At 36.9% G+C, this 16071-nt stretch overlaps 1 protein-coding gene across 2 annotated transcripts in view; it reads left to right on the forward strand.

Annotated features, from left to right (window-relative positions):
- COL25A1 (collagen type XXV alpha 1 chain) overlaps positions 1–16071 on the forward strand; it is a 440527-nt gene that overhangs the window by 398668 nt on the left and 25788 nt on the right. Inside the window, exons 20-24 of one of the 2 annotated variants that reach the window (XM_055342489.1) lie at positions 5297–5365; positions 6154–6198; positions 7706–7750; positions 8671–8748; positions 15706–15729. In XM_055342489.1, coding sequence (XP_055198464.1) covers positions 5297–5365; positions 6154–6198; positions 7706–7750; positions 8671–8748; positions 15706–15729 — 261 coding nt within the window. The remainder of the gene's footprint in view (positions 1–5296; positions 5366–6153; positions 6199–7705; positions 7751–8670; positions 8749–15705; positions 15730–16071) is intronic. The other variant, XM_055342488.1, reaches the window with a different exon arrangement.

The following is a 16071-nucleotide window of genomic DNA, read 5'->3' on the forward strand; positions in this document are numbered from 1 at the left end:
CTGCACATGGCTGTCCAATTTTCCCAGCACCATTTATTGAAGAGGCTGTCCTTTCTCCAGTGGGTAGTCTTTCCTGCTTTGTCGAATATTAGTTGACCATAGAGTTGAAGGCCCATTTCTGGGTTCTCTATTCTGTTCCATTGATCAATGTGTCCATTTTTGTGCCAGTACCACACTGTCTTAATGATCACAGCTTTGTAGTACAACTTGAAATCCCACATTGTGATGCCCCTAGCTATTTTTTGCTTTTTCAGTATTCCTCTGGGGAATATTTGGGGTCTTTTCTGGATTCCACACAAGTGTTAAGATCATTTGTTCCAACTCTCTGAAGAAAGTCCATGATATTTTGATGGGGATTGCATTAAATGTGTAAATTGCCCTGGGTAACATTGACATTTTCACAATATTAATTCTTCCAATCCATTAGTATGGAATATTTTTCCATCTCTTTGTGTCCTCCTCAATTTCTTTCAGAAGTGTTCTGTAGTTTTAGGGTATAGATCCTTTACCTCTTTGGTTAGGTTTATTCCTAGGTATCTTATGCTTTTGGGTGCAATTGTTAAGTGGGATTCATTCCTTAATTTCTCTTTCTTCAGTCTCATTGTTAGTGTATAGAAATGCCACTAATTTCTGGGCATTGATTTTTGTGTCCTGCCACACTGCTGAATTGCTGTATGAATTCTAGCAATCTTGGGGTAGATTCTTTTGGGTTTCCTATGTACATATTACTAACACTTCTAATGGGAATACCATACTAAATAGAATAATAGGAAGTTAATTTCAGAAGACCTCAGGTAGGATAACAGGATAATGAAATATATTAGTTGCTCATTTCCCCCAAATTATCCCTAAAAAGATATGATGCTGTTTGCCTCCTGACTGTATGAAAAAAATGAGGGAATTCTGATGAGGAGAGATAGAACTCATTAACTTCTGAACCTTATTGCCAATTTTAGGACATACTGTAAATCAAACATTATTACTATTCCCCCCTCACTCCCTAGATTTCAAAGGCAAGTACTGATGTCATATAGATTCCTAAGTGCCTCATCTCAAAAGGATCTATCCTGAATAATGTCTGCAGAAAGATCATATAATGAAAACCATTTCATGATCTTCCACTTGGCAATCCTGGAGAGGGCCCCAAAAGCGAAATCTATATGCCTCCGTATAAAAAATTATGTTTTTATGGATGTAGTCAAACCCATAGTTCTCTTTTTATCTACTCAGTAAGACATAAAAAGGTATAGCTCTGAAGATGGAACTTTACTCATGACAGACTCATGAATCAAAGGAGCAAAATTAGATCAAACTACATTCTTTTATTTTTAAACTGTAGAAGTCTTTGCCTCAATATGTATTGTATTCACCAGAAGTAAGCCAGGATGATTTCTAAGAGCTAGGAAATATGTTCATGGTCTGTTTTGACAGAGGGCTCCTCATTTCCACTGATCAAGAGAAAATAACTCTGATCCTAGTAAATGGAAACTATGTGTGGCCTAAGGGGGACTGAAACTCAGTAGAATTTATGCAAAAATTGCTGTTTTCTCAAGCAATTTCTTTTTCACATAATGAGCTGTCAGGCTTATTAACAAAATGTGAGGAATGCCTGAACAGATACACACAAGAAATATGCTTTCCTGGAAAAAAGAGAGAGAGAAAGCTAGAGAATAATGAGGATTCCGTGTTCATATGAGAACCTTGTATTTATTCAGACTTGCAGCCTTAGAGCCCTGTAAAGAAAGAAGCCAGCTTCATAGATCAGCACAAATAGAAAACTTAGTCAATACCAGAGAGAACCAGGCATGAATTAAATCTTTAAATGTTTGTAGCATTTTATTTTCTAAAAAGGAGGAAGTAGTAAAAACACAGATAGTAGGGAATGGAGTTCATTCCTGTATATCATTTCTTTAGTTCACTGATTTTCAACTACTCTGCAGTTTCAGGGCACCTGACTGGCTCAGTCAGTAGAGCATGAGACTCTTGATCTCAGAGTTGTGAATTTGAGCCCCATGTTGGGTATAGAGATTACTTAAAAATAAAATCTTTAAACTACCCTGGAGTTGGAGTACCTAGATGGCTCAGTCGGTTAAGCATCTGCCTTCGGCTCAGGTCATGATGATCCTGGGATCAAGCCCCCATGTTGGGCTCCCTGCTCAGTGAGGAGCCTACTTCTTCTTCTCCTCCCCACACATGCTGTCTGTTGCTACCTCTGTTTGTCTCTGTCTCTCTCTCTCTCTCAAATTAATAAATACATCTTTTTAAAGAATAAAAATAAACTACTCTAGAGTTTCAAAAAAATCCAGATGTAAACCCAAAAAATCAACATTGATTTCTGTTCATGAAGAACCCAGCCTGATTTTAACAAATACTGTTCTGAATTCCCAGTAAAAGTAAAGAATGTACTGTACTTGTTTTATATGTCCACAAGAAGGAATGTGGGTAGGATATTTGTTTTACTAATGGTATTTTAACAATTATATTAACAATACTAGCAATTTTCAGCTGAATTGCCTTTCTAACATGAATTTGGTATCATAATGGAAAAGTAGTTTATTTAAAATTCTCTCTCAGTTGAACAGTGGCCTTTTTCCAGTTGTGTAGGCAAGTCTGTATTTGTACCACTAAATTTGGATTTAAAAAATAAACTAACCCTGCACACCCCCAACACAGTAAAGAGAGATTATAAGGAAGGAAGATGTATAATGATATCTAAAAATCTGCTTTTATGTACTGCTGTATCCTCAGCATCTGTATCAGTGTCTGGGAGAGACCTATATCAGTCTAAAGAACTGGGGTTTTATTACAAATAATTCTGAACGCTTTGAATACAATGTTTATTCATTAATTCAGCACATTTTTTTTTGCCAGACATTTTTCTAGTATTTGAGAATGAGGAGTAAATGCAACAAAAATTGTCTACTCTCCTGAAGCTTACATTCCAGTATGTGTGAGACTAAGGTAGAAGGAGAGAAAGAAGTATACATATAATTCTCACATAACATGTAATTCATATAACACATAATTTTCATACAGTACATAATTCCATACGGTGATAAGCAGCTTATTAGGGGCATTGTGACAAAAAGTGATTCTAGGTAAAGATATATAGACTCTGCTCCTAGAGTATGCAATAGATAAAGGATTTTCTCAGATTTTTGCTTTTCTTTAAAATAAGCTTATAATTAACTATTTTAGAATTCTTCTTTAAAATATTAAAAGAAAGACCAAATATGGTACATCTTTAAAAATTAGAATTACGGGCAGCCCGTGTGGCTCAGCGGTTTAGCGCCACCTGCAGCCCAGGGTATGATCCTGGAGACCTGGGATGGAGTCCCACGTCGGGCTCCCTGCATGGAGCCTGCTTCTCCCTCTGCCTGTGTCTCTGCCTCTCTCTCTCTGTGTGTGTGTGTCTAATAAATAAATAAAATCTTTAAAAAAATAAAAAATAAAAATTAGAATTCCAGGCAGCCCCGGTGGTGCAGTGGTTTAGCACCGCCTGCAGCCTGGGGTGTGATCCTAGAGACCCGGGATCGAGTCCCACGTCGGGCTCCTTGCATGGAGCCTGCTTCTCCCTCTGCCTGTGTCTCTGCCTCTCTCTCTTTCTCTGTGTGTCTCATGAATAAATAAATAAATAAAAATATATAAAAATTAGAATTCCATACACCAACAGAGGTCCTTCCATCTCTAATGCCTGGAAAATCCCTTCTGTAACATCTTTTCCATCTTTTCCATACAGACAAGTCCCTTGTCTTTCTTCCAGGCTTTCCATTTTCACATTCTTTTCAGCTCATGTTGAAGAACCTGCTGGGCCTTCTTTAATCCTTGCCCTAATCTATCCATCCTCCCCTGCAATATCCCAAGGCTTTCCAGAGTGGGTATGATACAGATAAAGATCTTGGAATTTAGAGCCCAGTATCACCCAGGACAGATCCAATGCTACTTTGTTTTCCTTTCCACAATGAATCAATTTCTTCAGTGAGGAGGGTGCCTTTCTCAGCCATAAATATGGCATCACCGCTCAATTCCAAACCTGTTTGGTTATTGCAAGTCTACCCATCAAGCAAGCAGCCAACATTTTCTACTCCATGTTCGGGAATGGAAATGACACGGTCTTCCTGGATAGTGATTTGGCAAGCTTTTCAAATGTTTGTACTTTTTGACACAGCAATTCCCCAACTAGAAATTTACCCTAAGAAAATGACCAGATATGTGCAAAAGATTTGCAAACATTCAACATTTATGCAAACGTTGAAAATTGAGCACAATTAGTTTTACATCATAGCTTGCCACTTTAAAGCTTTATAATTTTGGACAAGTTACTTAACCTTTCTGAGCTTCAGTCTCCTCATCTGTAGACTCTGGGAACTAGCAACTTTCTCATTTATCCCAAGGGTTAAGTAAGATAATGCATGTGAAGTGTTTTAGGCAGCTGCTGGATTCATCAACAGCACAGTCATAAGCAACAATAATTATAAAAAATACCCTACCCATCCTTTAGGACATGACTCAAGTCTTACCTCCACAGAGCCAATCTGGACCATTCAAAACCCCTATGGGATTTTCTTTTCTCCCACGTATTAGCCTTATATTACACCTTAATTCTTAACTATTTTGTTTATGTGGATCTTCTCTAACTAGATCGATCATCAGTGATCGTGTTCATACTTCATAGAGCGATGAATATAGTTAAAAGCTATAACAAATATGTATCTTGCACTATTCTCAGCACTTTGCCTTTATAAGTTATGAGATCAGTACTATAATTTTCTTCACATTACAGAGAAAATCGAGGCTTTCAGAACTTAACTAATTTGTCCCAAAACACAGAACTGGTTAAAAAAAAAAAAAAAGCAGAGCCAGGATTAAAGCCCAGGATGTCAGATTGCAAAACCTGGTACTTAACTGCTTTGCCATGCTTCTTCCTGGCAGATCTTTAAAAAGTGGCTACAGAATGAAAACTTTGTCAACATCTGTCTTAAGATATAATAATGGCTCTTATCAATTCCCTTTAAAAGTCTTCTATTTACCAACATAGTTATCAGACAGGCATTACCAAACCATTTTCATGTGTACAAAACAGGTATTTTGAATAAGTGTTTGAATAAACATTGAATAAGTGTTTCAATCATTAAATGAGATAATCCATGTTAAGATTAATACAATGCAGGATACATGGTAAATAAATGGTAACTCTGTGCTTTCCTTGATTTTATTCAATTCACTTATTAACCTACAGGGACAAGCCTGGGGGGAAAGAGGAATTGCCATTTATTTATTTTGTATTCTGTGACAGGGTGAACGTGGAGAGGCAGGACCTCCTGGAAGAGGTGAACGAGGAGAGCCTGGAGCCCCTGGACCAAAGGTCAGTTATTCTTGTGTTTGACAATAGTTTTCTTTGGTTTGGAAATTTGTCCAACTTACTTTAGAACATTAAACTAGAATACAGTTCTTCAATGGGAATTAAAACAGCAAAAAATCACAATTTATTGAAATGCACACCGTTTTTTTCTTTTCAAAAGGAGTTTTACAATTCAACTTTTCCAATTTGTTCTGTTCAGTTAACAAATTTAATAGCACATCCAGATGTAAAGAGGGACTGTCATATTAAGATGTTATCACTCAATGTATATTAAAACTTACTGAGAAAAATGTTGATGCATGCTGTGTTAGCTTCTATGTAATTTGAAGGTGTGTACCACCCTGAAAATATCAGAGCTAAGAATTTATTTCACTGTTCAATCTTTATTCCTCTAAACTTCCTGCAAACTAATATGGTAACACTTTATTCTAATAAGCCCTCCTAGAGACACAGGAAATGATTCACTCTGATGAAAAAGAGATTTACGGCAACACTGTTGAGACTAATGAGGATTATTCACAGAACTCTTCCCATCCACTGATGGGTGGGCAGTCTTCAGAATTATAATGAAATGAAGGTGGTGGAGAGACCAGGGATGAACCAATGACATGAGGATAACTATTTATGCTTTGTGTTATAATAGCCAACACTACATAGAGCCATATATTGAGGCAATTAAAATAAAGTGTTTCCATTTTTCTTCAGTATTCTGAGTCACTGCTAATTTCTTTTTTTCTGTTCTTATCTCCTCTGTCATATCTCTTTTCCTGCTTCATATTCTGCTATAATAGGGGAAACAAGGTGAATCAGGAACTAGAGGGCCAAAGGGGTCAAAGGTCAGTAACCAAATAACCATTTTAATGTAACTTGAGGCCTTCAAGAGCTGTGCCTTTGCCTCTTCCACGGATAATCACATTTAAACTCTCACACATTGGGATCTGCAATATTTTCATCCCTGTGATAATATCTCAAAACAATTGGCTTGTTTTATATTTTCGTTTTTGTGTGTTCTTGTGCTTCAGACTATTCTTTAAGAGAAATTGTATTTCCCATTTCATAAGAATAGTGTCTTTGGGGAAAAAAAAGACTTTTTAAAATTTACATTATGTAGGATTTATCTTACTTATTTTCTGGCGATCTTTGTGATAAATCTTCAAATTATACTTAGCTTTTAAGTTAGTTGATTCCTTCCATGGCATTAAAATTTCGCCACCAACTGAAATTCTTTCCTTTATCATACTGTTCATAATAGTTGCCATAATCCATATACTGTTAGCAGAATCATGTTCTTTAAGATGCTGTCAACTAATAACATGAAACAATGGGTAAAAAAGTGAGGAAAACAGCAAAAATTATTAATTCTCTACTCATAGAGAATTTAATTATTGTGGTCAATGTTATTAGTATAATGTGGGTGAAAAAAATTAAAATCCCTTTTCCTGCTTTCTCTCACTGCTCCCTATCCATTTTATGAAATATGTTGAAAGACATATTAAAATAATTTGAATTCCACCTAGGAAAAGAACACTACAAATTTAAAGCTGTCTTAAAGAACTTTCAAATATACACAGGTTCAAATCTCTTCTAGGGTTTCTCTTTAGACTTCTGAGAATTTTGAGTATTCTCAGAGTGATGGTTGTGTGGTTTGATGCTTAGATTATTCCTGATTTCTCACCAGTTTGGGTAATAACACCATGAATGGAACTTTAGAGATTTTTCTCACTGCATTTGAAAAACACAGTTGGTTTTGCCCTACCCCTGACCTTCAGCCCTGCCAACTTGGCCTAGCCAGCTGCTGTCCACTTCAGCACCTTCTGAGTATTAAAAGGCCTATATGTTTAGAATTTTCCTTAGATCTTCATCATCATCATAGAGAGGCCTCACTGGTGACCTTCCCCTTCTAAATCTCCCTAGACTAAGCTCTCCATTCCTTCCCTGTCCAGATTATCTATACACCTCTTTTGTTTTTTTCTCAGAAAACAGACAACCCAATTGATTGGCTCTTTTTTCTTTTGTCCCAAATCTCTTCATTTAAAAGTATTAACATGGCTCACTCTGAGAGGTATCATAGAAACCACTTGCTTTGCTTTTAAAGATCCCTAGTAAGAGAGTTACCATATATATTGTTATTCCAAGATACTCTGTCATCTGAAAGGGGAATTTATGGTGTATCTTAAAGAAGCGTTTGCTATGTCAGTGGTTGTCATTTTTCTAGTTGTTATTTCCACTTCAGAAGTTCATCAAAGGTTCTGCTGCATAGTATTAAATGTATCCTTAGTTTGAGATATTTCTGGACTGTTGGCTCTGCTACTAATTCAGTTTTTCTATTTTCATGGGGTGAAGGGTGATCGTGGAGAGAAAGGGGACTCTGGAGCCCTGGGACCAAGGGTGAGTACATTTCTCATCTAAGCTTTTGGCCCCTATAAGCCCAGATTTGACTCATGTGTCCATGTGGCTTTTCACAAGGCACCTAGACTAATACCCAATAATAGCACTGAGATAGACTACTGATTATTTCTGCGGCTCCCCTTTTATTCTTATTTTTTATTTTAGTCACCAGGAGCAATGAGTGTATAGATTCTAACACATAAAATCAGCTCCACAAGTAGAAAGTCTAAGGAACTCCATGTACTTTCCCTCTGCTAACTGAGCAATAGCAAGCCCATAATCATACAGCTAATAGAATTTTCCATTTTTCAATTAACCCAATTATAAAGAAAGCAATAGCTCATATTTTCAAAGCCTTTTTTAAAGACAGACAAGGAATTAGCACATGACTAATGGAAATTTAGTAACAGAGCTAATGAGTAGGGTAGATATATTCATTCCTTATTTGGTTTAATTTTAATGGAATTATGTTCCAATTGAGAAAGCCAAGCATTTCATACAGAATAGTGTTCTATCTTCTTAAAGAATAAGGAAACAATCTATGAGATGTAGAAGAATAAAAAGGGATATGTAGACATGCTTAAATAAACATTGTTAAAGTCAACAAAATGTTCAAGTCAAATCAGATTAGCCTACATTTTATCATTTTTAGAAGACAGTTACAGAAATTGAATCATCTCTCTTTTCTTAAAAAAATCAGATTTCATATCTTTAATCTGCCATCTATAGGAAGTTAAAAGTGTTTTCTTCTTAGCAATAGGGACAAAATTTGAACATGATTATTCTGAGGTGCAATTGGGCTATATAAAGGAATTGATGGTCAGAGAGAGCTGCGTGTTGCTATTTCTGTTTTTTGCCATAGTCCCTTATACAGCCTAGCTTAACTTCCATGATTTTCCCCTGGTTCATTTTCTTCACAGGGTCCACCTGGTCAAAAGGGAGATCAGGGAGCCACCGAGATCATAGACTACAATGGCAACCTCCACGAAGCCTTGCAGGCAAGTCACTGCCCCCTCCCCTGACATAGACACTGATAAGCACCCATGTAGTATGTGTACATATCAACTTCCATGCTCTGGCCCCAGGATCCCAGGGGGCTCCACTGCTCAAAGCACACCTTCCTGAGCTACCAAGCCATCCCCTTCTCCATGCCCCAGTATATCCTCTTTATTTCTTAGCATTTTTTGATCTTTCCTTTTCTTTACCTTCTGCCATCAGATATGCCTTAGTGTTCTCTAGTTTAAACCTTGTGCTCATTTTGCCAGTCTTTGTCTTCTTTCTTCAAAAGCAAGCCTAGCAAAGCAATCAAGAGCCCTGTGGCTCTAGATTCAGAGCTGCCTGGATGCAAATCTCTTAGCTTACTAAGTGCATGACCTAGGGAACTTGTTTAACTTCTCTGTGCTACAGTGTCCTCATCTGTAAAATGAGGATAGTAGTACTACCTGTCTGAAGGGTTGTTATGAGAAATAAATGGCTAAATACATATTATACACTTAGAACAGTGCCTGTCACATACTCAGTCCTCAATAGATATTTCTCATTACTGTTACCATTCATAATATAATGTATTACCATAGAGAAATACCTGTAGAGTAAAAATCCATGGACCATGTGGCTTGTCTCCATCACCTTTGCTTCCTATTCATCCTTTTCATGCTTGGACTCCTCATTCTAGGCTATATCTGTTGAAACTGCTCTTATAAAGGCCAATAATGACCTCTAGGTCAACCCATTGTACTCCTTATCTTTGATTTTCTGTGACATTTATACTAAACCATCTTCCTTTTGAAACATTTTCTTTCTGATTTTTCTAATCCTATACTCTCATTTCTTCTAGTTGTCCTCTTTGTTCTGTGTTAGTATTCCCAGTTTCTCTGTCATCCTGTAATTTTTGATAACCTCAAGTCTCTGATCTTTTCTTGGTTCAGTCATTCCTTCTGTGTTTTCCTGTGTGTGACTTCCAAGTATTTCACCTCCAAGTCTGAGCTACAGGTACTTCTGGCTGTCAAAGAATATTTTCACTAGGGATGCACCATTGCCTTATCAACTCCTACCAACACACGCAATTACACTGGTCACTTTTTCCAGCAATCAAATGATTCCATTTTTTAATGAATCATTGTCTGCTAGTCCAGACTATAAGTCTTTGACTTTCTTGAGATAGAAACTTTAGAGTAATTTTAAACTGTTCTTAGCCCCTCATCCATTACATCTCACTATATGCTGCTCTTTCCTTTTTCAAAATGTCTCCTAAGGTGATCTCATTCTCTGCATTCCCAACTCGGTTCACATCCTGTTTGTTTCAGAACTACCACTGCAACAGGCCCTTGACCAATTCTTTTGTCCCTAGTGCCTCCCTGCCCTTTCTTACCCATTCTACATATCACTCTAAGACTAATTTTCTTAAACTATCACTTTTTGATAGCTCTAATCTGCTCAGAAACCTCAATGACCCCTTTACCTACTCTGTCAAGCTGACTTTCATCTGTCTTTCAAAGCTCTATAATCCTGCCTTTCCTTTATAGAATTTTCTATTTCCTCACAACACAAATTTTCCCCAAGAGTGGTCATATTTAACATATCCATAAAACCACCCTCTTTTTGCCTGATTTATCCCATACTTCTTCCTTTTCTCTCACCCATCCAAATCCCATCCAACAATATACTGCTGCAACTAGATGATTCTTCCTTTTGATGCATTCAAACCTTAGCAGTCAGGGCCCAGTAACTTAATTAATTGTTCTCAAATCACATAATTTATTTGAGTCCTGCCTTTTACCAGATTGTAAGTTTCTTGGTGACAGAAGTATGTCTCATGCTTATTTTATGTCCTCCAATATACCTGGCAAAAGTCTGGGCATGTAAATATTGAACAAATGGTGACTGATTGATGAGTGAGTATACTTAGCATACATGTACAATCAATTTCTTTGCTTTTATAAGTAAAGAAAGAAAGAAGCCAAATTAGTTTTAAATATTTGCCATTTTGTACTTGATTAAATTATTTCACCCATCTTTATGATTTTATTCCCAGTATGTAATTATGGTAGATCTACATTTCTACATCCTCTTTATTTCTTTTCTACAACTGCCATTTTTAACTAGTAAAGCATTTATTGAGTCATTTTTGCAGAATCTGCCTTCAGCTCAGCCTGTTTTTTTAAAGATTTTATTTATATTTATATTCCCCAAATGAATGAGAACATATAATGTTTGTCCTTCTCCGATTGACTCATTTCACTCAGCATAATACCCTCCTAACTCTGGGAAATGACCTAGGGGTGGTGGAAGGGGAGGAGGGAGGGGTTGGGGGTGAATGGGTGACGGGCACTGACGGGGGCACGTGACGGGATGAGCACTGGGTGTTATTCTGTATGTTGGCAAATTGAACACCAATAAAAAATAAATTTATGGGGAATCCCTGGATGGCTCAGCGGTTTAGTGCCGCCTTCAGCCCAGGGAGTGATCCTGGAGTCCCAGGATCGAGTCCCATGTCAGGCTCCCTGCATGGAGCCTGCTTCTCCCTCTGCCTGTGTCTCTGCCTCTCTCTCTCTCTCTCTCTCTCTCTCTCTCTCTCTCTCTCTCTCTCTCTCATGAATAAATAAATAAAATCTTTTAAAAAAATAAATTTATTATTAAAAAGGATTTTATTTATTTACTTCAGAGAAAGCAAGAGCATGGGGTGGGGCAGGAGGCAGGGAACAGAGGGATAGGGACAAGACTCAGGCTTCATGCTGAGCGCAGAGCCCTGACTCAACTCCGGGCTCAGTCTCACCACCCTGAAATGAAGACCTCAGCCAAAATCAAATCAGAAGCTCAACTGACTGAGCCACCCAGAGTCCCCTCAGCCTGTTTTTCTTTTCATTTCATTCTTTTTCTTCCGGTAAATGCAAGGAGAAGCATGCTTACCACTTGGAGATATGTTGCTTGGTCAGTATGTTTGGTCAAGAGCTTGAAATAGTGCTCCTCCATGCAAGTGGATTAGACATAAGCAGTAGCCCCCGGGCTATTGTTAAGTTCTAGAACCAGATTTCTAAATTGTTCCTTTTCCCATACAAACTGATAACTGCATGCAGAAGGAAAGAGAGAAGGAGAATAAGTAGTTTTGGTGTGCCTACTATGTTTTCAAAGCTTTTACTTATAAAATATAGGGACATATTTTTAATTTATTAGCCATGTTGTAGATTTCCCTTCAACTTCTTTCAGTGACACCATAACTCTTACTACCACTTTAAAAGGTGTACATTCTCTTAGCTTCCAAGAAATGCTCCAGTATTATAGGCCATGGCCATTTCTGGAAAAAAATTGTGTCTTCTAAAGTATCCTTTGTATGAATAGAGCCAGGCATGAAGCAAGCTACTCTGAGCTTAAAACCAAAAATCTGTTTTGATCTCCCCTCTACTCTTAACTAGCTGAGTCATTTTGGGGAAGTCACTTGGTATATCTATATTTCATTGATCTTATTTGTAAAGATATTTGGGAATAGATTTTTTTTCTAAGAGTCCATAAAATATAATATTATGCTTTGGGTCACTTTTTAGGAGCTCCTGAACACTCTTTGCTAATATGTGTAAACACACTGTTCCTTTTAAAAAATTGACACCTAGGTCTTGACATGAAACAATATATGTGCTCAGTTTCTTCTTCCACCTTAAATTCTATATGACGGGAAACCAGTCAATATCCGTCATAGTCAACTAATTCATGTTTATATCTCAACCTAAAGATTTATTATTTTAATAGGGTTATTAGGGCAACCATGTGTTATGCTTGTAAATAGCTTATAGTTTTTAAAATTATTATTTGTGGGATCCCTGGGTGGCGCAGCGGTTTGGTGCCTGCCTTTGGCCCAGGGCACGATCCTGGAGACCCAGGATCGAATCCCACGTCGGGCTCCCGGTGCATGGAGCCTGCTTCTCCCTCTGCCTGTGTCTCTGCCTCTCTCACTCTCTCTGTGACTATCATAAATAAAAAAAAAAAAGTAAAAAAAAATAAACTTTAAAAAAAAATAAAATTATTATTTGTTTTCCTAATAGAGTACTGGAAAAAAGGCCCCTCATAAAATTAATTAAGCCATTAGCCTGAGAAGAGGTAGTAGACATTTTTTCTTCTATTCTTAACCAGTGATATTCACCATTTTGTCAATTTCACTTTTTAAAAAGATTTTACTTATTTATTTCAGAGAGAGAGCACAAGCAGGAGGAAGGGAAGAGGGAGAGGGAGGGAGAGAATCTCAAGCAGTCTCCCCACAGATCATGGAGCCCTGACTCAGGGCTTGATCTCATGACCCTGAGATCATGACCTAAGCTGAAATAAAGAGTCAGTCGCTCAGCCAACTGAGCCACCCAGGCACCCGAAGGATTTCATTTTATTATCGCCTCCTCTACAAAAAAATCTGCCTAAAAGATCTAGAATAATTAGGTAAACGGGTGTATATTATAATTATAAAACTATCACATTAGAAATATAAAATTTTACCTCTGTTGGAATTTGCCTTTATTGAAAATTGTTATCTGCATAAACATCTGCCATAAGCCATTTATTTTTATTTTTAAGTTTCCAAAATTAGGAGTAAAAACCTACTTCCTAACTCAAGTTTTTAAAAACATTCAATACCATCTAACTTACACCTATTGTCTAGTGTAAATATGGGTGATTTTCAGTTTCCATAATTTTGAGAAATGAAAAAAAAATAACCTTTAATTCTAAAAAGATTACATAAGCATCTCAGGGATTAAATCACAACCTGTAAGGCTTCAGCCTGTTTGCAGTTGCTCCAATTCATGCCTCCCATTTCACATTGTGCCTCACTAGAGAACATGTCTTTCTTCATCACTACCAAAAATTCTGGTTTTCCAATCATTCGTGGAGTTCAAGAGAAAATGCAACTGAGTCCACATAGGTTTAACTTAGAAAAACCAGATAGAAGAAATCCAGAGTAAGCCAACATCTTTAGGATGTCTCTGTGTGCCTGCACACGGGTGCTTTAGGATGGTGGTAAAAACTATGTTGTTGAGAAGGTAAGCTTAGTTTGCCATTTGTTCTCTTATTATTAGCTGGATAAAACTCACCTATGTAACTGTTAGGTCTCACAAAATACACTTATTGACAAGATGACATAAACTCCATCTGTTAGGTAGTTCAGTTACCATTAATAATACACCTTTATTATGCAACTAATTATAAAATATGTTGTTATCCTTACATTTTTTAAAAAGACAATTTTGTGTCCAGGTGGAAAAAGAACTCAAATATGGTACATTTGGAAAACCTCATAGAGTTCAAATTGTGAAGTCCCTTCCCTCTAAGGTTTGAGGATTCTGCTTTGTAGTTAAAAATATAATATATAATTGGAAGGCAGTGATGAAGAAATTACTTCTACTATATAATACTCTAATAGCCTTTTTAAAAATGACTCACCTACTTATAGGAGTAAAGAAGTAGCTTTCTCATAACCATAAATCTGACTCCTGCTCTAGGTGAATCCCTTAAGAATAAACTAAGTGGTACCTTATGTTACACAGATATGATAGTATAAAAATCTGGGCTGTGATATTTTTCTTAAAACTTGCCCCCAGTTTATGGCCACTTTGCCTTTTGTCTTAGAAGCTCTGGTGGTGTGCTTTTTTTCTACTGTGTTTTCTGTGAAGCTATAATAACCATGATGGATTTTATCCTAGAATATAAACATCATTCATTTGTAGACATTCATAAACGTATTACTTTCTAAGGATAGATGACTATGTCACTAGAGACCTAAGTGTTTGAAGTAAAATCATAATATTAAGATTATTTTTCTACAATAACAATAATAAACAATAGCAGCAACCTCAACCAGAAATTGGAATGGAGAAGTGGCAAACAAAGGGATGGTGTTGAACTAGTACTCACAAGTTTACATTAACTGGATAACGTTTCTCTGTGAGCAGAGTTGCTGATGGAAAATGTGCTCCCTCTATGATAATATCTGGTGGTTATGGGTCCTACAGAACTTTTAGCACAAGTGGTCCCTGGGTGGCTTAGTTAGTTGAATGACTAATTCTTAATTTCAGCTCAAGTCATGATCTCACGGTGGTGAGATTGAGCCCCACCAGGGGCTCCATGCTAGGTGTGGAGCCTGCTTGAGATTCTCTCTCTCCTTCTCCCTCTGTCCCTCCTAAGCCCCTACCTTCCATCCTACCCTCCCACACATTTCCCTCCCCACCCCCTCACCTGGTCCCACATGCACATGCTTTCTCCCTCACACACGCACACAAAAAGAACTTTTAGTATAGGACTTTAACTTATAGAAAACACTAATGCAGAAATGATTAATGGATTAAGGACCAGATGTTGTGGAGATTCATACTTTGACAATATACTTTGTTACAGTGCTCTGGTACTTTACACTAAGAAACTGGATGAATTCCATGTCAACTCCTATCTTTATCCGTGGCACCCAAAAAAAGCTAATTATAATGCAAAAAATAAGCTATAGACTAAAAAGAAGAAAATATTACTTATACATACAATTGGATATTTCTGTTTTCTTTAATTGAAGTGCTCTGGAATGGAACTCTTGTGAATAGCAGTTTCTTGGTTCACAGTCCTGCCAACAAACCTCTACGATACACCATTTTACTACATAGATTTCTTTAACCAAGTGAATTAAAATCTTGACATTTTCTGTTTTCTTTATACATAGTTTTTAAAAGGAAAATCTAAAACTAGTTTAAAAAACAACCTTTCATCAGGTGATGAATGGTGTTCTGATGCCTGTCGCCCCACCAAATCTTTACAACTATACTGTATTCATTTAAAGATAGGATAATACGTTCTCACTATCTCGTCAGTCCCTTTTAAGACATCAGGCTTGCTAAAACATATTTAAAAAATGAATTATTTCAGAAATGTATTATTGTACTTTAGCACACAAAATAGGTAACTCTGTCTTTGTCAATACATTTTCCCAACAGAGGATTACCACCTTAACTGTCACGGTAACTCCTATTGCATGATTTCTGTGGTTTGTGACTTTGTATTTGGTGTTGATGCATGCCGGTAATAATGGTACTAATGTAGCACTTGTTTTTGTCTAATACTTAGTTTTATGCTTCCTTATATTAATAACCTTTTATGACATTTGTCCCAATTAAATCATTTGTTTGCTTAGTAGAAAAGACCAAAAACAAAAAAAAAAAAAGTTGTTGTTACTTTTCTTAAAGTCTTTGGCCTTATAATAATAGCTTTGTTCTTTAGTGGTTGGGAAATCAAATCCTTTCTGGGGGGGTGGAGTCTGGGTGTCTAGAAATATAGGTAATATTAGTAAGCTAACTCATCCC

Source organism: Nyctereutes procyonoides, unplaced genomic scaffold (assembly GCF_905146905.1).
Source record: "Nyctereutes procyonoides isolate TBG_1078 unplaced genomic scaffold, NYPRO_anot_genome, whole genome shotgun sequence".
In the NCBI taxonomy this organism is placed as follows: domain Eukaryota; kingdom Metazoa; phylum Chordata; class Mammalia; order Carnivora; family Canidae; genus Nyctereutes; species Nyctereutes procyonoides.